This window comes from Hyla sarda, chromosome 9, assembly GCF_029499605.1.
Source record: "Hyla sarda isolate aHylSar1 chromosome 9, aHylSar1.hap1, whole genome shotgun sequence".
In the NCBI taxonomy this organism is placed as follows: domain Eukaryota; kingdom Metazoa; phylum Chordata; class Amphibia; order Anura; family Hylidae; genus Hyla; species Hyla sarda.
In genome coordinates, this window is record NC_079197.1 from 77,674,452 (window position 1) to 77,696,889 (window position 22,438).

Below are 22,438 nucleotides of genomic sequence, written 5' to 3' on the forward strand. Positions count from 1 at the left end.
TACAGCCTGCCTGTCCATCTCCAAAAATACGATTTTTAATAATTATACGCTTCTCCTTTGCATTGAAAAAAAGCAAACAGTAAAGTTGCCAGATGCGGCCATCCTTTCATCCATTTGTCCTTCTGCATCTATTTTCCCAAACCATGCACTCATACTGTTATTATGTCGCCAAGTAATTAGACTACCTGGCCCAAAAATTATGGATTATAAAAGGGTAGCAGCATAAGGGAACATTACCGTATTTATCGGGGTGTACAACGCACCGGCCTATAACACGCACCCTCATTTTACCAAGGATATTTGGGTAAAAAAAGTTTTTACCCAAATATCCTTCATAAAATGAGGGTGCGTGTGTGTGCATGTGTGTACCCCGATACACTGCTTCTCAACCCACAGAGCCCCCAGGAAAGGCAGGGGGAGAGAGGCCATCGCTGCCTGCTTCTCTCCCCCTGCCTTTCCTGGGGTCTAGAGCCCTGCTACCGCCGCTTCTCTCCCCCTGCTATCGGCGCCGCTGCCCCTTCTCTCCCCCTGGCTATCGGTGCCGCTGTCCCATTGCCAGCGCCGATAGCCATGGGGAGAGAAGCGGCGCCGGTAATGGGGCAACGGCACCGATAGCCAGGGGGGCTTAAGGGGCAGCGGCACCCATTGCCGTCGCCGCTGCCCCGTTGCCTCCCCCATCCCTAGTTGTATAATTACCTGTTGCCGGGGTCGGGTCCGCGCTGCTTCAGGCCTCCGGTGTGCGTCCCCTACATCATTGCTATGCGTTGCGAGACGCAATGACGAGTGATGTCACTCGTCATTGCGCCGCGCCATGCAGCGCATAGCAACGACGCAGGAGATGCACCCCGGAGGCCTGAAGCAGCGCTGACCCGACCCCAGCAACAGGTAATTATACAACCGGGGATGGGGGAGGCATCAGGGAAGCGGCGCCGACAATGGGTGCCGCTGCCCCTTCTTTCTTTCTTTCTACCTCCTCCCCTACAGCCTGCCTGTCCATCTCCAAAAATACCCTTTTTAATAATTATACGCTCCTCCTTTGCATTGAAAAAAAGCAAACAGTAAAGGTGCCAGACGGCCATCCTTTGATCCATTTGTCCTTCTGCATCTATTTTCCCAAACCATGCACTCATACTGTTATTATGTCGCCAAGTAATTACACTACCTGGCCCAAAAATTATGGATTATAAAAGGATAGCAGCATAAGGGAAAAATACATATTTTGAACCCAAAAACCCATTTGAGTTTTTAAGATCAAAATACAGGCCTACCTCCTCCCCATCAGCCTGCCTGTCCATCTCCAAAAATACCCTTTTTTAATAATTATGCACTCTTCATTTGCTTTGGAAAAACAAACAGTTAAGTTGCCATATGCTGCTATCCTTTCATCGATTTGTGCTTCTACACCTATGTTCCCAAACCATCATACACTCATACTGTTTTCACTTTGCCAAGTTATCGGACAACCTGGCCCCAAAATGATGGATTATAAAAGGATAGCAGCATAAGGGAAAAATACACATTTTGAACCCAAAAACCCATTTGAGTTTTTAAGTTCAAAATACAGGCCTACCTCCTCCCCTACAGCCTGCCTGTCCATCTCCAAAAATACAATTTTTAATAATTATACGCTCCTCCTTTGCATTGAAAAAAAGCAAACAGTAAAGTTGCCAGATGCGGCCATCCTTTCATCCATTTGTCCTTCTGCATCTATTTTCCCAAACCATGCACTCATACTGTTATTATGTCGCCAAGTAATTAGACTACCTGGAACAAAAATTATGGTTTATAAAAGGATAGCAGCATTAGTGAAAAATACACATTTTGAACCCAAAAACCCATTTGAGTTTTTAAGTTCAAAATACAGGCCTACCTCCTCCCCTACAGCCTGCCTGTCCATCTCCAAAAATACGATTTTTAATAATTATACGCTTCTCCTTTGCATTGAAAAAAAGCAAACAGTAAAGTTGCCAGATGCGGCCATCCTTTCATCCATTTGTCCTTCTGCATCTATTTTCCCAAACCATGCACTCATACTGTTATTATGTCGCCAAGTAATTAGACTACCTTGCCCAAAAATTATGGATTATAAAAGGATAGCAGCATTAGTGAAAAAAACACATTTTGAACCCAAAAACCCATTTGAGTTTTTAAGTTCAAAATACAGGCCTACCTCCTCCCCTACAGCCTGCCTGTCCATCTCCAAAAATACCATTTTTAATAATTATACGCTCCTCCTTTGCATTGAAAAAAAGCAAACAGTAAAGTTGCCAGATGCGGCCATCCATTCATCCATTTGTCCTTCTGCATCTATTTTCCCAAACCATGCACTCATACTGTTATTATGTCGCCAAGTAATTAGACTACCTTGCCCAAAAATTATGGATTATAAAAGGATAGCAGCATTAGTGAAAAAAACACATTTTGAACCCAAAAACCCATTTGAGTTTTTAAGTTCAAAATACAGGCCTACCTCCTCCCCTACAGCCTGCCTGTCCATCTCCAAAAATACCCTTTTTAATAATTATACGCTCCTCCTTTGCATAGAAAAAAAGCAAACAGTAAAGTTGCCAGATGCGGCCATCCTTTCATCCATTTGTCCTTCTGCATCTATTTTCCCAAACCATGCACTCATACTGTTATTATGTCGCCAAGTAATTAGACTACCTGGCCCAAAAATTATGGATTATAAAAGGGTAGCAGCATAAGGGAACATTACCGTATTTATCGGGGTGTACATCGCACCGGCCTATAACACGCACCCTCATTTTACCAAGGATATTTGGGTAAAAAAAGTTTTTACCCAAATATCCTTCATAAAATGAGGGTGCGTGTGTGTGCATGTGTGTGTACCCCGATACACTGCTTCTCAACCCACAGAGCCCCCAGGAAAGGCAGGGGGAGAGAGGCCGTCGCTGCCTGCTTCTCTCCCCCTGCCTTTCCTGGGGTCTAGAGCCCTGCTACCGCCGCTTCTCTCCCCCTGCTATCGGCGCCGCTGCCCCTTCTCTCCCCCTGGCTATCGGTGCCTCTGTCCCATTGCCAGCGCCGATAGCCAGGGGGAGAGAAGCGGCGCCGGTAATGGGGCAACGGCACCAATAGCCAGGGGGGCATAAGGGGCAGCGGCACCCATTGCCGGCGCCGCTGCCCCGTTGCCTCCCCCATCCCTAGTTGTATAATTACCTGTTTCCGGGGTCGGGTCCGAGCTGCTTCAGGCCTCTGTTGTGCGTCCCCTGCATCATTGCTATAAGTTGCGAGACGCAATGACGAGTGACGTCTCTCATCATTGCGCCGCGCCATGCAAAGCATAGCAACGATGCAGGGAATGCACACCGGAGGCCTGAAGCAGCGCTGACCCGACCCCAGCAACAGGTAATTATACAACCGGGGATGGGGGAGGCAACGGGGCAGCGGCGCCGGCAATGGGTGCCGCTGCCCCTTCTTTCCCCCTGTCTGTCGACATCGCTGCCCCATTGCCGGCGCCGTTTCTCTCCCCCTGGCTATCGGCGCCGGCAATGGGGCAGCGGCACTGATAGCCAGGGGGAGATAAGGGGCAGCAGCGCCGATAGCAGGGGTAACCATCATACACTCATACTGTTTTCACTTTGCCAAGTTATCGGACAACCTGGCCCCAAAATGATGGATTATAAAAGGATAGCAGCATAAGGGAAAAATACACATTTTGAACCCAAAAACCCATTTGAGTTTTTAAGTTCAAAATACAGGCCTACCTCCCCCCCTACAGCCTGCCTGTCCATCTCCAAAAATACCCTTTTTAATAATTATACGCTCCTCCTTTGCATTGAAAAAAAGCAAACAGTAAAGTTGCCAGATGAGGCCATCCTTTCATCCATTTGTCCTTCTGCATCTATTTTCCCAAACCATGCACTCATACTGTTATTATGTCGCCAAGTAATTAGACTACCTGGAACAAAAATTATGGATTATAAAAGGATAGCAGCATTAGTGAAAAATACACATTTTGAACCCAAAAACCCATTTGAGTTTTTAAGTTCAAAATACAGGCCTACCTCCTCCCCTACAGCCTGCCTGTCCATCTCCAAAAATACCCTTTTTTAATAATTATACGCTCCTCCTTTGCATTGAAAAAAAGCAAACAGTAAAGTTGCCAGATGCGGCCATCCTTTCATCCATTTGTCCTTCTGCATCTATTTTCCCAAACCATGCACTCATACTGTTATTATGTCGCCAAGTAATTAGACTACCTGGCCCAAAAACTATGGATTATAAAAGGGTAGCAGCATAAGGGAACATTACCGTATTTATCGGGGTGTTCCACGCACCGGCCTATAACACGCACCCTCATTTTACCAAGGATATTTGACTAAAAAAAGTTTTTTACCCAAATATCCTTCATAAAATGAGGGTGCGTGTGTGTGCATGTGTATACCCCGATACACTGCTTCTCACCCCACAGAGCCCCCAGGAAAGGCAGGGGGAGAGAGGCCGTTGCTGCCTGCTTCTCTCCCCCTGCCTTTCCTGGGGTCTAGAGCCCTGCTACCGCCGCTTCTCTCCCCCTGCTATCGGCGCCGCTGCCCCTTCTTTCCTCCTGGCTATCGGTGCCGCTGTCCCATTGCCAGCGCCGATAGCCAGGGGGAGAGAAGCGGCGCCGGCAATGGGGCAGCTGCACCGATAGCTAGGGGGAGATAAGGGGCAGCGGCACCCATTGCCGTCGCCGCTGCCCCGTTGCCTCCCCCATCCCTAGTTGTATAACTAGCTGTTGCCGGGGTTGGGTCCGTGCTGCTTCAGGCCTCCGGTGTGCATCCCCTACATCATTGCTATGCGTTGTGAGACGCAATGACGAGTGATGTCACTCGTCGTTGCGCCGCGCCATGCAGCGCATAGCAACGACGCAGGGGATGCACCCCGGAGGCCTGAAGCAGCGCTGACCCGACCCCAGCAACAGGTAATTATATAACCGGGGATGGGGGAGGCAACGGGGAAGCGGCACCGGCAATGGGTGCCGCTGCCCCTTCTTTCTTTCTTTCTACCTCCTCCCCTACAGCCTGCCTGTCCGTCTCCAAAAATACCCTTTTTAATAATTATACGCTCCTCCTTTGCATTGAAAAAAAGCAAACAGTAAAGTTGCCAGATGCGGCCATCCTTTCATCCATTTGTCCTTCTGCATCTATTTTCCCAAACCATGCACTCATACTGTTATTATGTCGCCAAGAAATTAGACTACCAGGCCCAAAAATTATGGATTATAAAAGGATAGCAGCATTAGTGAAAAATACAGATTTTGAACCCAAAAACCCATTTGAGTTTTTAAGTTCAAAATACAGGCCTACCTCCTCCCCATCAGCCTGCCTGTCCATCTCCAAAAATACCCTTTTTAATAATTATAAGCTACTTCACTGCATTGAAAAAAATCAAACAGTAAACTTGCCATATGCGGCCATCCTTTCATCGAATTGTGCTTCAACACCTATGTTCCAAAACCATCATACACTCATACTGTTCTCACTTTAACAAGTTATCGGAGTACCTAGCCCCAAAATTATGGATTTTAAAAGGATAGCAGCATAAGGGAAAAATACACATTTTGAACCCAAAAATCCATTTGAGTTTTTAAGTTCAAAATACAGGCCTACCTCCTCCCCTTCAGCCTGCCTGTCCATCTCTAAAAATAGCCTTTTCCGAAATCATCCTACACTAATACTGTGCTCTTGCCGCAAAGTTTTCGGTCTACCTTTCCCAAAAATTATGGATTATATAAGGGTAGCAGCATATGGGAAAATTACACATTTTGAACCCAAAAACACATGAGGGTTTTCAAGTTCAAAATGTAGGCCTCCTCCTCCCCTTCAGGCTTCCTCTCCATCTCCAAAAATGGACTTTTTACCAATTTTACACTCCTTTGCTTTGAAAAAAGTATCCATATGTTGCCATCTTTTCATCCATTTGTCCTTCTACACAGATTTTCCCAAACCATCCTACACTCATACTCTTCTCATTTCATCAAATTATCAGAATACCTGGCCCAAAAAATTATGGATTATGAAAGGGTAGAAGCATAATGGAAAATTACATATTTTGAACACAAAAACCCATTTGAGTTTTTAAGTTCAAAATACAGGCGTACTTTCTCCCCGTCAGCCTGCCTGTCCATCTTTAAAGGGGTACTCCGGTGAAAAACTTTTTTTTTAAATCAACTGGTGCCAGAAAGTTAAACAGATTTGTAAATGACTTCTATTAAAAAAATATTAATCCTTCCTGTACTTATTAGCTGCTGAATACTACAGCAAAAATTATTTTCTTTTTGAAACACAGAACTGTCTGCTGACATCACGAGCACAGTGCTCTCTGCTGACATCTCTGTCCATTATGAACTGTCCAGAACAGCATATGTTTGCTATGGGGATTTCCTTTTACCCTGGACAGTTCCTAAAATGGAAAGAGATGTCAGCAGAGACCACTGTGCTCATGATGTCAGCAGAATTTTCACTGTAGTATTCAGCAGTTGTCAGCAGAATTTCCACCGTAGTATTCAGCAGAAAAAAGTTTTTCACCGGAGTACCCCTTTAACTCCTTGGGGACGGAGCCCATTATAACCCTAAGGACAGGAGCATTTTTTGCAATTCTGACCACTGTCACTTTAAGCATTAATAACTCTGGGATGCCTTTACTTTTCATTCTGATTCTGAGATTGTTTTTTTTGTGACATATTTTACTTTATGTTAGTGGTAATTTTTTGTCGATTCTTGCATCATTTCTTGGTGAAAAATTCCAAAATTTGATGAAAAAATTTAAAATGTAGCATTTTTCTAACTTTGAAGCTCTCTGCTTGTAAGGAAAACAGACATTCCAAATAAATTATATATTGATTTACAAATACAATATGTCTACTTTATGTTTGCATCATAAAGTTGACATGTTTTTACTTTTGGAAAACATCAGAGGGCTTAAAAGTTCAGAAGCAATTTTTCAGGGGCCAGTTCAGTTTTGAAGTGGATTTGAAGGGCCTTCATATTAGAAATACCCCATAAATAACCCCATTATAAAAACTGCACCCCTCAAAGTATTCAAAATGACATTCAGTAAGTTTGTTAACCCTTTAGGTGTTTCACAGGAATAGCAGCAAAGTGAAGGAGAAAATTCAAAATCTTCATTTTTTACACTCGCATGTTCTTGTAGACCCAGTTTTTGAAATTTTACAAGGGGGAATAGGAGAAAAAGCCCCCCAAAATGTGTAACCCAATTTCTCTCAAGTATGGAAATGCCTCATATGTGTATGTCAAGTGTTCGGCGGGCGCAGTAGAGGGCTCAGAAGGGAAGGAGCGACAATGGGATTTTGGAGAGTGAATTTTGCTGAAATGGTTTTTGGGGGCATGTCACATTTAGGAAGCCCCTATGGTGCCAGAACAGCAAAAAAACAAAACACATGGCATACTATTTTGGAAACTACACCCCTCAAGGCACATAACAAGGGGTCCAGTGAGCCTTAACACCCCACAGGTGTTTGACGACTTTTTTGTTAAATTCGGATGTGTAAATGAAAAAAAAAAATTTCCACTAAAGTGCAGTTTTTTTTCCCAAATGTACCATTTCTACAAAGGGTAATGGGAGAAAAATCCCCCCAAAATTTGTAACACAATTTCTCCCGAGCACAGAGATACCCCATATGTGGCCCTAAACTGTTGCCTTGAAATACGACAGGGCTCTGAAGTGCGCATTTGAGGCCTGAATAAGGAATTTTCAATAGGGGCGGACCCGGTTACAAGGACGGGGCTTGTCTCCACCAAAACCCTACAGCAGTGTTTCCCAAACAGGGTGCCTCCAGCTGTTGCAAGACTCACAGCCTGTCAGGACAGTCTATGGCTGTCCGGCAACACTGGGAGTTGTGGTTTTGCAACAGCTGGAGGTGCCATTTAGGAAACACTGCCGTATGAGACGTTTTTCATTTTTATTGGGGGGGGGGGGGGGCGACGTGTAAGGGGGTGTATATGTAGTGTTTTATTTTTTATTATTTGTTAGTGTAGTGTTTTTAGGGTACATTCACACAGGCAGGGGTTCACAATAAGTTTCCTTGAAGGAAACCCACTGTAGATCCGCCTGTGTGAATGTACCCTGTACATTCACATGGGGGGGGGGGGGGCCCAAACCTTCAGCGGTGGCAAAATGACAACTCCCAGAATGCACTGACAGACCGTACATGCTGGGAGTTGTAGTTTTACAACAGCTGTAGGCACACTGGTGGGGAATCACTGAGTTAGGGAACAGACTCTAGCTCAGTGTTTCCCAACCAGTGTGCCTACAGCTGTTGCAAAACTACAATTCCCAGCGTGGCCAGACAGTCAGGGATGCTGGGCATGTAGTTCTGCAATATCTGGCCCTTCAGATGTTGCAGAACTACAACTACCAGCATGCCTGGACAGTCTGGGCATGCTAGGAGTTGTAGTTATGCAACAACTGGGGAAGAACAGTTTGGAGACCGCTAAGTAGTGGCCTCCAAACTGTAGCCCTCCAGATGTTGCAAAACTACAACTCCAAGCATGCCCAGACTGTCCAGGCATGTTGGGAGTTGTAGTTCTGCAACATCTGAAGGGCTAGATATTGCAGAACTACACGCCCAGCATCCCTGACTGTCTGGGCATGCTGGGAGTTGTAGTTTTGCAACATCTGGAGGGCTACAGTTTGGAGACCACCATATAGTGGTCTCCAAACTGTGCCACTTCAGATGTTGCAAAACTACAACTCCCAGCATGCCCAGACAGTCAGTGCATGCTGAAAGTTGTAGTTTTGCAACATCTGGAGGACCACAGTTTAGAGACCACTACACAGTGGTCTCCCAACTGTGACCCTCCAGATGTTGCAAAACTACAACTCCCAGCATGCCCAGACAGCCTTTGGCTGTGTGGGCATGCTGGGAGTTGTAGTTTTGCAGCTAATAGAAGGCCACAGTGAAGATCACTTATCGCGATCTTCACTGCAGCCTTCTCCGCCGCACTTTCCGGCCGCCGCTCTTCCTGCTTGCGCCACTGCTACAGGATGCCGCCTCCGAAGGTCCGGGTAAGCCGGGCCATGCTCACCCCTCTCCGCTCGTGTTCCCCCGCTCTGTACCGACTTCCGATCGGTGGCCAGAGCGGGGGAAATTAACTCTAACCCCCCGCCCCCCTCCTGCCATTGGTGGTCAGCCTGACCGACCAAAGGCAGAGGATAGGAGGGGGTGGCAACACTGCCACCTCGCTCCTATCCTTTAGGCTGGTCGGAGTTGGCTCTGACAGCTCCGGTCAGTCTTATTTTACGGGAGATCGGGTCTGAATTGACTTGCGATTTGCTGCGAATGCCAATATGGGGGGGGTCTAAGGACCCCCCTAGGCATTGCCACAGGATGCCTGCTGATAGATATCAGCAGTCATCATGGTCCGATCACCGCCAGGCGAGCGGCAGTGATCGGAAATGCCGAGGGCGTATGGATACGCCCTCCGCCCTTAAGTGACGGGACGCGAGGGCATATGCATACGGAGTTAAAAATAGCCTTTTTCCCAAACCATCCTACACTTTTTTCGTGTAAACCGATGACCTGAACCTAAAAATTATCAATATTGCCAAGTCAAAAATGATAAAGATGGCTAAGTCATCGGACTACTTGGCCCAAAAATTATTGAATATAAAAGTAGCATAAGGGAAAATTACATATTTTGAACTCAATACTTATGTGGGTATTTGTATAATTTAACATATTGCTAAATAACTTAACAACATAAGCTTAAAAAGTGAAGTCAAATTTTCCAGTATGTTATTCCTCAAGAGGCACTGGTTTAACCAGTTGGAGACGCAGGGTGTACAAGTACGCTCCCATTCCTGGAAATGTCCACTAGCCCCACAAAGATTAAAGCGGTGGCTGCGCAGGTAATGGTACGTTCCATCCATTCTAGGAAAAAATGTGTCTACATTCCCGCAAGAATGTCTGGCTGGTCATCATGGCAACAGAAAGCTAGTGGATAGCTTTCTGTCTTCTCAGTATGGGAGCCTGTAAGGTCCAGTGCTAGCCTGGACCATACAGGGAACTGTCATAACAGTTATACCATACTGCAGTAAATTTGTACTGCAGTATAGTATAACAGGTGAAAAGTGTGAAAATAAAATGTTTTTCAATAAACAGTGTAAAAAATTATATAAATACCCCTTTTCTAATAAAGCCCTGTATTACTAAATAATAATAAAAAAACTATACATAATAGGTATTGCCACATTCATAATGACTTTTACTTTAAAATGATGTTATTTGTCCCGCACAGTAAACATTGGTAACAAAAAACCCTACATAAAAATGCAAAATTTGCTAATTTTGTTTAAAAAACTGGAATAAAAAGGATCAAAAGGTAACATGTGTCCCAACAATAATACTAATAAAAAGTATGGCTTGTCCTGCAAAAAATAAGCCCTTACACAATGAGGTTGGATGAAAATTTAAAAGTTATGGCCACACAAACAGGGAAACCACGTGATTTAATGAGATAAAAAGACATTCACCTACACCACTCTTGATGAATACCCCCCCCCCCCAGTAAATAGACCCAGAAGGGCATGACTCTGTTCATTACATAAGAAAAGAATTATAAAACGGGCAGCGCTTATCCAAACAGTCACTTATGCCATTTATGTAGTAGAACTCACCTGGTGTATATGGAGGGACACAGTTGACACGACACCTGTTGAGCCAAGACAATGGGGGACATATATCATTAGGTGTCTATTGTAGACACAGTTCTACCCTTTACACTGCTTGTCTAATTTACACTCTTGCTCAAGATTTACTAAAGTTGTGCATGTACTTTGATAAATTTTGGGCAAATAAAGAAAGGCCCCCCTCGCTCTACTGTGCATCCTTCTCTACCTCACACGGTACACTGCTCACTGCTCATAGCTAGAAGTGCTGGAGCAGCAGTGTGCGCCGAACAAAACTTTGCAGAATAGTAAAATCATAATTCTTTATCAAGTACACAGAGGGGAAGATTATCAAAGAATTTTGCGTAAAAAAAACTATTTTGGCGCAAAAAGTATCGACCACATTTTGAAAGAGCTTTGTGCCGCGGTTTACGCTGTTCATTAGTGTTGCTCGCGAATATTCGCAAAGCGAATTTTATTCGCGAATATCGCATATTCGCGAATTCGCGAATATTTGTGAATATAGCACTATATATTCGTAATTACGAATATTCGTGTTTTTATTTATTTATTTTTTCACAGTACACATCACAGTGATCATCCCTCTCTCCTTCCAGCTTGTTTGGTGTAAAGAAGGCTCTAATAGTACTGTGTGAAACTGTCATGCGAATTTTCGCACATGCGAATATTAGCATATGCTAATTTTCGCATATGCGAATTTTCGTTTGTGTAATGTTTATGCAAATGTTCGCATACGCGATTTTTCGCGCATGCGAAAATAAAACGAGGATATTGCGAATATTCGCGAATATAGGGCGAATATTCGTCCATATATTCGCGAATATTCACGAATTCGAATATGGCCTATGCTGCTCAACACTACTGTTCATGTCAGTTTTGTAAAAGTGGGTGTGTCCACGTATATTGTCTGCTTAATATGATATTTTCAAAGGGGTGAGAGTCCAGTTTACATCAAAACTTTCACACCAGCTTTTTGATAGTGTAGAAATCAAAGAAATGGTTGTAGTTTTATTGTTTCGTTGACTTTTTTCTTTTTTTTTTTTGGGGGGGGGGGGAAGGTGTCATGTAAGTAATTATTAAAAATTTATATATATATACTTTTATATTTTTTTTTCTTGGTCACTGCACCTGCACTCACATTTAAGCTCAGAAATGTTTTATTTATACAGTTATTGCTTGTCTGGGCACTAGTAACCATGGAATATTTCGTGAGATGTTTCCACCAGAATTTTCTTGGATGTAAAAGTTGGCACAAAAATTGCCGATTTTGGCACCAAACTCGGCAATTTTGGCATAAAAAAATCTCATGGTTGCAACAAAAAAATATTTTGGTGCAAAAAAATAAAGAAAAGTGGCACAAAAATGAATTTTCACATATTTTCAAAGCAACAAAAGAGACCTTTGAAAATGTGAGGAGAAAAAAAAGGTGTGAATAATAACAGTAGTTTTTGAGAATCTCCCCCAGAATGTCTGGGTTTAAAAAATATGTAATTTTGCTGAACAATCTGTCCCCTTAACTCTAAATCAGTGTTTACCAACCAGAATGCCTCCAAGTTTTGCAATACTTGGCATGCTGGGAGTTGAAGTTCTGCAAAAGCTGGAGGCACCCTGTTAGCAGAAATTAGTGTGCAACATGGGTATGTAGCAGAGCTGAATGTGATTATGTGTAAGCATGACCACACACACACTCAACATTGTTACATACACCTGATCACACACTCAGGTCTGCTAAATACACCTGATCACACACTCAGCTCTGCCTAATATACACACTCACACACTCAACTCTGCTACATACACACAACCAAACACTCAGCACTGCTACATGCACACATTCACATACTCAGCTCCGCTACATACATACATTCACACACTCAGCTCTGCTACATGCACACACACACTCAGCTCTGCTACATATACACACTCACACACTCAGCTCTGCTACATACACACAATCACACACTCAACTTTGCTACATACACACACTTACACACTTAGCTCTGCTACATACACACACTCACACACATAGCTCTGCTACACACGCACTTATACACTCAGTTCTGCTACATACACACTCACACTCAACTTTGCTACACACACACTTACACACTCAACTCTGCTACATACACACATTCACACACTCAAATCTGCTACATACACACACTCAACTTTGCTACATAAACACATTCAGCTCTGCTATATAAACACATTTACACATTCAACTCTTCTACATACACACACTCACACTCAACTCTGCTCCATATACACACTCAGCTCTGCTACATACACACACTCACACACTCCACTCTGCTACATACACTCACACACTCAACTCTGCTACATACACACAACCAAACACTCAGCACTGCTACATACACACATTCACATACTCAGCTCTGCTACATACATACATTCACACACTCAGCTCTGCTACATGCACACACACACTCAGCTCTGCTACATATACACACTCACACACTCAGCACTGCTACATACACACACTCACACACTCAACTTTGCTACATACACACACTTACACACATAGCTCTGCTACATACACACACTCACACACTTAGCTCTGCTACACACACACTTATACAGTCAGTTCTGCTACATACACACTCACACACTCAACTTTGCTACATACATAAATTCACACACTCAAATCTGCTACATACACACACTCAACTTTGCTACATAAACACACTCAGCTCTGCTACATACACACATTTACACATTCAACTCTTCTACATACACACTCACACTCAACTCTGCTCCATATACACACTCAGCTCTGCTACATACACACACACACTCCACTCTGCTACATACACACACTCACACATTCAACTCTGCTACATACACACACTCACACTCAACTATGCTGCATATACATACTCAGCTTTGCTACATACACACATTCACACTTAACTCTGCTACATACACACATTAACACACTCAACTCTGCTACATATACACACTCAGCTCTGCTACATACACACATTCACATACTCAGGTCTGCTACATTCACACTCTTACATACTCAGCTTTGCTACATACACACACTTACACACTCAGCTCTGCTACATGCACATACTCACACACTCATTTCTGCTACATACACACACTCGACTCTGCTACATACACTCACTCAACACTGCTACATACACACACTTACAAACTCAGCTCTATTACACACACTCAACTCTGCTACATACACACACTCAAACACTCAACTCTGCTACATACACACACTCACGCACTAAACTCTGCTACATACATTCACACACTAAACTCTGCTACATACACACACTCAACTCTGCTACATACACACATTCACACACTCAACTCTGCTATATATACACACTCAGCTCTGCTACATATACACATTCACACACTCAACTCTGCTACATACACTCAGTCACACACTCAGCTCTGCTACATACACACACTTACACACTCAGCTCTGCTACATACACACACTCACACACCTGCCTCTGCTACATACACATACTCACACATATACATAGACCTAACAGCGATATCTTCTTGTCTCTCCCTGCACATACAGTGGTATATTCTTAGCTGTGGTCACCATGGTTACACTACACAGGTGCAATCTCCTGCACTCATCAAGAGCAGCTGGGGAGTTTGAATTTTACACAGTTTGAAGTCTGAACTGTGCCGGAAGTATTTCACCTGCACTATAACCTGATGTATTTTCCAGTTGAATCAGGTTAGACTGCGGGTGAAGGGGTGATCATAAGTGGTCTATAATCATTTCATTTTTTTTAAAAGGTACATGAAAAAGATTTTAAGTATCACAGAGATAATCTGACTGGCGACAAAAGCATAGTAATCTCCGAAATCCAAATGGAAAATTAGATGCATGATTTAGAGCATCTTGCTAAGTGCAGTCCAAGATAGCTTTAAAAATATGGTCATCCCGCAAGATTTCTGTCGGTAAATGAAATGTATGCAGTTAATAAATTTGTGTGTACTAAATATGTCACTCCAAGGTACACCAAAACTTACACATCTGGAGGAAATGCTCCACCAGAATGTGCGCAAAAAAAGACGCAAAAAAACAGCTTGCGCAAAACTTTGCGCAAAAAATTAAACACAAAACAGGGCTAAAATCTTTGATACATTTCCCCCAATGTGTGTAAGCACTCCCTTCTTCAATTTCCCCAAATAGCAGGGGGGTGAAAGATATTGTAGGGAAAGTGTATAAAGAAAAAGGGGGGAGGTGTAGAATGCATTTGACTGATTTCACATTGGGGTGACCAAAACTAGGCAACCAGTACTACTCGCCAAGTTCGCACAAAAAAGTCCCCTCCAGCAGCTCACAATTTATCAAAACCTGTGCAGAGGAAATGTTGCCCAGTTGCCCATAGCAACCAATCAGCTTGCTTATTTTATTTTTAACAAGGCCTCTGCAAAATTTATTTGAATCTGAAAATGAAAATTAATCTGATTGGTTGCTATTGGCAACTGGTCAACTTTTCCTTTGCACAGATTTTGATAAATCTCACCAAAAATCTCTAAATGATGAAAGATGATACTCTTCCTGTACATAGGTTTTGATAAATATCCCATGTGTCTAGAAGTTCAGCACTGAGGCCATTGAAATGATTGTGTTAGTTACATGAATCTGGTGTTAATAGTGAGAAATGTATAGAAAAACATGTAGTGTCCTACCTGTGCCGTCCATCAGATGAATGTTGCTGCATCCTAGGAGTTTGTTAAAAGGGAATAGAAAACAGAGCTATTTGTTTCCAAAAACAGCACCATACCTGTCCTCATGTTGTATGTAATATTACAAGTTTTCTCCATTCACTTTTGAAGAATTGAGCAGCGATATCACACACAACATTAGGACAGAGGTGGTGCAGTTTTCAGAAGAAATCAGCTCTGATTTTCTCATCCTGGATTACCCCTTTCAACTTCTCTTTGCTGAATGTTTTCTTTATCCTGTCCTAGGCATTTTGAAGGCATGCTAGGAACCAATCTTCTTGGTTTGTTGGTTGTATTCGGCTGCTCCTGGCCATCCTCCCTCTGATCCTTGAAATGTCTTGTCTTCTTTGTTGCCTGATTATAAGAAAGGCAAAGATATAGCTAATCCCTTGTGAGGTCACATGTGTGATGTCACCAACCTTGTCTCACAGTTCTATAAGCGAGGGAAGAAATGTAAAAAACACACACACATATAATATATATATATAGATAGATACTTGTCTCTATTGCTATGGAAAAGGGTAATTTTTGAATTTTTCTGCCATTTTCTTCTACATAGCAGTTCTATTCTGCATGCTTTAATCTATATATCTATCTATATATATGTGTGTATGTGTGTACGTTCCGGCATCACGTCCAAACGGCTAAAGATATTAACATGAAACTTGGTACACATGTTACTTATATGTCAACAACAAACATAGGATAGGTGATTTAACCCTTACTCACCCCCATTTGCCAGGGGCGGGGTTTATGTTTAAAGTCCCATACAAGTCAATGGGAAATGTATGTTCCCACATAACTTCAAGAGATATTTCAATACCTGGTACACATATTACTGGTTGGGATAGGAGGTCGGGATATGAGGACTGGAAAGGAGGATGGGATAGAAGGTCGGGATAGGAGGACGGGATAGGAGGACCAGGATAAGAGGTCGGGATAGGAGGTCGATATAGGAGGACGGGATATGAGGACGGGATATGAGGATGGGATATGAGAACGTGATAGGAGGAAGGGATAGGGGACTGGATAGGAGGTCGGGATAGGAGGTCGAGATAGGAGGACGGGATAGGAGGTCAAGATAGGAGGTCGAGATAGGAGGTCGAGATAAGAGGTCAAGATAGGAGGTCAAGATGGCTAAAACTACAAAGGGGCGACAATTCCTAAATTTATTGCAGGATAATTTTATGGGCCAGTTTGTGGAGGACCCAACAAGAAGTGATGCCTTGTTGGATCTGATCATTTCCAACAACGCAGAGCTGATTGGTAATGTAACTGTGCGGGAAAACCTTGGTAATAGCGACCACAATATAGTTACTTTTGACTTAAAATGTAGAAAACAAAGACAGGCGGGGAAGGCAAAAACATATAACTTTAAAAAGGCAAACTTCCCTGGGCTGAGATCTGCACTACAGGACATAGACTGGGGGGAGGTGTTGTCAAATACTGATACAGAAGGTAAATGGGACATCTTTAAATCAACTCTAAATAACTATACAGCTAAATATATACCAAAGGGGAACAAATATAAACGATTAAAATTAAATCCTACATGGCTGACACATGATGTTAAAAGAGCAATAAACAACAAAAAAATTGCCTTCAAAAAATACAAATCTGATGGGTCAGCGATAACATTTAAACAGTACAAAGAGCTTAATAAAATCTGTAAAAATGTAATAAAAACAGCAAAAATTCAAAATGAGAGACAGGTGGCCAAAGAAAGCAAAACTAATCCTAAATATTTTTTTAGATATATAAATGCAAAAAAAAAAAGGACAGAGCATGTAGGACCCCTTAATAATGATAATGGGGAGGTTGTCACAGGCGATCAAGAGAAGGCGGAGCTACTGAATGGGTTCTTTAGTTCTGTATATACTAGGGAAAAAGGAGCTGACATTGGCCAGGTCAGTGCTGGTAACACATCATGTAATGTACTGAACTGGCTTAATGTAGAGATGGTACAAGGTAAGTTAAGTGATATAAATGTAAGCAAATCCCCAGGGCCGGATGGACTACACCCAAGAGTTCTTAGAGAGGTAAGTTCAGTAATATCTGTACCCCTGTTCATGATATTTAGAGATTCTATGGTGTCTGGTATTGTGCCAAGGGACTGGCGCAAGGCGAATGTGGTGCCAATCTTCAAGAAGGGCTCTAGGTCTTCCCCAGGAAACTATAGACCGGTAAGTTTAACGTGCATTGTGGGTAAATTGTTTGAAGGACTTATAAGGGATTACATACAGGAATACATAGGGGATAATTGTATTATAAGTGATAGCCAGCATGGGTTTACTAAGGATAGAAGTTGTCAAACCAATCTAATTTGCTTTTATGAAGAGGTGAGTAGAAGCCTTGACAGAGGAATGGCTGTGGATATAGTGTTTCTGGATTTTGCCAAAGCATTTGATACTGTCCCTCACAGACGTCTGACAGGTAAGTTAAGGTCCTTGGGCTTGGAAACTTTAGTTTGTAACTGGATTGAACACTGGCTCATGGATCGTACCCAGAGAGTGGTGGTCAATGATTCGTACTCTGATTGGTCCCCGGTAATTAGTGGTGTACCCCAAGGTTCAGTACTGGGCCCGCTGTTGTTTAATTTATTTATCAATGATATAGAGGATGGTATTAACAGCTCTGTTTCTATCTTTGCAGATGACACCAAGCTTTGTAGCACGGTACAGTCTATAGAGGATGTGCATAAGTTACAGGATGACTTGGATAGACTAAGTGTCTGGGCATCCACTTGGCAAATGAGGTTCAATGTGGATAAATGTAAAGTTATGCATCTGGGTACTAATAACCTGCATGCATCGTATGTCTTAGGGGGGATTAAACTGGCAGAGTCACTGGTAGAGAAGGATCTGGGTGTACTTGTAGATCACAGACTACAGAATAGCATGCAATGTCAGGCTGCTGCTTCCAAAGCCGGCAGGATATTGTCATGTATAAAAAGAGGCATGGACTCAAGGGACAGGGACATAATACTCCCCCTTTATAAAGCATTGGTACGGCCTCACCTGGAATATGCTGTTCAGTTTTGGGCACCTGTTCATAAAAGGGACACTGCGGAGTTGGAAAGGGTGCAGAGACGCGCGACTAAACTAATATGGGGCATGGAACATCTTAGCTATGAGGAGCGATTAAAGGAGTTACAATTGTTTAGTCTTGAGAAGAGACGTTTAAGGGGGGATATGATAAACGTATATAAGTATATTAATGGCCCATACAAAAAATATGGAGAAAAACTGTTCCAGGTTAAACCCCCCCAAAGGACGAGGGGACACTCCCTCCGTCTGGAGAAGAAAAAGTTTAGTCTCAAGGGGCGACACGCCTTCTTTACCGTGAGGACTGTGAATTTATGGAACGGTCTACCTCAGGAACTGGTCACAGTAGGAACAATTAACAGCTTTAAAACAGGATTAGATACATTTATGGAACAAAATAACATTAATGCTTATGAAGAAATATAAAATCCCATCCCTTCCCCAATATCGCGCCACACCCCTACCCCTTAATTCCCTGGTTGAACTTGATGGACATATGTCTTTTTTCGACCGTACTAACTATGTAACTATGTAAGATATGATGACGAGATAGGAGGTCGGGATAGGAGGTTGGGATATGAGGATGGGATATGGGGTTGGGATATGACAACAATATATGAGGAGGGGATATGAAATCAAAAGCTTCCTCCTTTGTTTATTTTCCTCCCCAACAAGGATTAGAAAGGAAAAACCGGGCAATGCCGGGTATTCAGCTAGTATATATATATATATATATATATATATATATATATATATATATATATATATATAAAACTCAATGGGAGAGATTTAACAAAACTTGTGCAGAGCAAGAGTGGTGCAGTTGCCCTTGGCAACCAATCAGATTGCTTCTTTCATTTTACAGAGGCCTTTTAAAAAAAAGGAAAGAAGCAAGCTGATTGGTTGCTATGGGCAACTGGGCAACTTTTCCTGTGGACAGGTTTTGATAAATCTCCCCCAATGTGTGTGTGTGTATGTATGTGTGTATGTTCCAGCATCACGTCCAAACGGCAAAAGATATTAACATGAAACTTGGCACACACGTTACTTATATGTCAACAACAAAGATAGGATAGGTGATTTAACCCTTACTCAACCCCATTTGCCAGGGTTAGGGTTTTTGTTTAAAGTCCCATACAAGTCTATGGAAAATACTGCATAACTTTTGGAGGAGATATTTCGATAATACCCTTAACTACCCCCATTTGTGAGGGTCAGGGTTTTTGTTTAACCCCTTCACAACGAGTGACGTACATGTACGGCGCCACGAAGTGTCACTTGGTGCGGGGTTCCGGGAGCGCCACGTCACCGGTAGCGGTGATCGGGCCGGGATGACTGCTGTTATCTAACAGCAGGCATCCCAGCACATCGCCGAGGGGGGTACTGAGACCCCCCCATGACCGCGATGGGCACAAATAGCAGGTCAATTCAGACCTGCGATCTGCGCGATTCCGGGTCATACGGGTCACTGGTGACCCGGTGACCCTGAAAATAAGAGGGATCGGGGGTGTCACTCTTGATCCCCCTGAAGGGATAGGAGTTTGGTGGCAGGGGTGCCACCCCTCCTATCCCTGCTATTGGTCGGCCGAGCAACCGACCAATAGCAGACCGGGGGAGGGGGGGTTAAAGTTTGGTTTCCCCGCTTTGCCCACCTATCGGTGTCCGGGCAAAATGGGGGAACTGTCCAGGGACCGGCGCCGAAGGTCCCTTACCTGGATCCCGGAACCCGGAGCGCGATCCTCCATGCAGGGACCCCCCATGTGCGGCGGCGGCAGCAATTCATCCGGGTCCTGCCAGGTGAGTTGTTGCCTAGCAACATCCGGAGGACCACAGTTTACAGAGGGGTTCAGGTTGTAGATCACTATGCAGTGGTCTCAAACTGTAGACCTCCAGATGTTGCAAAACTACAACTCTCAGCATGCCCAGAAAGCAGTTTGCTGTCTGTGCATGCTGCGAGTTGTAGTTTTGTAACATCTGGAGGGCCACAGTTTAGAGACCACTGGACAGTGATTTACAACCTGAACCCCTCTAAATCTTGCAAAACTACAACTCCCAGCATTCAGGAACAGCATAAGGCTGTCTTAGCATGCTGGGAGTTGTACTTGCGTGCCACCTGCCGTTGCATAACTATATCTCCCAGCATGCCCTTCCGCAATCAGTATATGCTGGGAGTTGTAGTTTTGCAACAGCTGGAGGCACACTGTTTGGAAAATACTGAGTTAGGTCATAGAACCTAATTCAAGGTTTTTCAACCAGTGTGCCCCCAGCTGTTGCAAAACTACAACTCCCAGCATGCATGGTCTGTCAGTGTATGCTGGGAGTTGTAGTTTTGACCCCCCTCCCATGTGAATGTACAGGCCACATTCACACTGGAGGCAGATTAGAGTGAGTTCTGCGCTTCAAGTTTGAGCTGCAACAAATTTTCCGCCGCAGCTCAAACTCCTAGCGGGAGACTCAGTGTAATCTGCCTCCAGTGTGAATGCAACCTAAAAACACTACACTACACCAACATAAAATAAAGAGTAAAACACTACATATACACACATACACTACCCCCCCTACCACCCCCCTTCCCCAATAAAAATGAAAAACTTATTGTACGGCAGTGTTTCTAAGATGGAGCCTCCAGCTGTTGCAAAACGAAAACTCCCAGCATTTCTTGCCAGCAATTGACTGTCCAAGCATGCTGGGAGTTTTACAACAGCTGGAGGCACCCTGTTTGGGAATCACTGGCATAAAATACCCCTATGTCCCTAATTCAGGCCTCAAATGCGCATGGCACTCTTATTTTGAAGCCCTGTTGTATTTCAAGGCAACAGTATAGGGTCACATATGGGGTATCACTGTACTCGGGAGAAACTGCCTAACAAATTTTGGGGGGCTTTTTCTCCTTTTACCCCTTATGAAAAGGAACAGTTGGGGTCTACACCAGCATGTTAGTGTAAAAAAATAAACATTTTTACACTAACATGCTGGTGTTGCCCTATACTTTTCATTTTCACAAGAGGTAAAAGGGAAAAACGCCCCCCAAAATTTGTAATGCAATTTCTCCCGAGTACGGAGATACCCCTTATGTGGGCGCAAAGTGCTCTGGGGCACACAACAAGGCCCAGAAGGGAGAGTGCGCCATGTACATTTGAGGTGATTTGCACAGGGGTGGCTGATTGTTACAGCGGTTCTGACAAAACACACCAACATGTGACCCCATTTTGGAAACTACACCCCTCACAGATTTTCCTTACAAGCAGAGAGCTTCAAAGTTAGAAAAATGCAAAATTTAAATTTTTTTCATCAAATTTGGGGATTTTTCACCAAGAAAGGTTGCAAGTTACCACAAAAATTTACCACTATGCTAAAGTAGAATATGTCACGAAAAAACAATCTCAGAATCAGAATGATAAGTAAAAGCATTCCAGAGTTATTAATGTTTAAAGTGACAGTGGTCAGATTTGCAAAAAAGGGCTTCATCCTAGAGGTGAAAATGGGCTGCATTAAAGTCCCATGCAAATCATTGGGAAATGTATGTTCCCACATAACTTCCGTACAGCTGAAGATATTTCAATAATACCTGGTACACATATTACTTGTATGTCAAATAAAAAGATATGATAGTTAAATTAACCCTTACATACACCCTTATATAAAAGATGGGTTTTTGTTTCAAGTCCCATGCAAGTATATGGGACTTCCAGTACCTTACTCCACAAGCTCCGTTCTGCATCTCCTGGTGAATGTGTCAATCTGGCTTGCAAGCCACACCCCATCTCACATAGACAAGCCCACATTTTAAGCCCCACTCCTTATATTATCTACCCTTATTGTGCATCGGTCTGGCTTGCAAATCACGCCCAGTCCCACAAAGCCACGTCCCCTTCTATTTTGAGCTTACAATATCTTCATCACAAATCAGTCCCATCTGAGGACAGGATAGGAGGATGGGACATAAGGAAGGGATATGAGGTCGGGATATGAGGACAGGATATGAGGATGGGCTATAAGGATGGTAT

The 22,438-nt window shown here is 43.4% G+C and overlaps 1 protein-coding gene across 1 annotated transcript in view; it reads right to left on the minus strand.

Annotated features, from left to right (window-relative positions):
- LOC130290272 (zinc finger BED domain-containing protein 4-like) overlaps positions 1 to 16,493 on the minus strand; it is a 237,119-nt gene extending 220,626 nt beyond the window's left edge. The window contains exons 1-2 of the mRNA XM_056537674.1: positions 15,352 to 16,493; positions 10,639 to 10,673 (exon numbers count right to left, since the gene is read on the minus strand). Of these exons, the coding sequence (XP_056393649.1) occupies positions 10,639 to 10,673; positions 15,352 to 15,364 (48 nt within the window). The 5' untranslated portion in view covers positions 15,365 to 16,493. The remainder of the gene's footprint in view (positions 1 to 10,638; positions 10,674 to 15,351) is intronic.
- Positions 16,494 to 22,438: the final 5,945 nt, after the last annotated feature.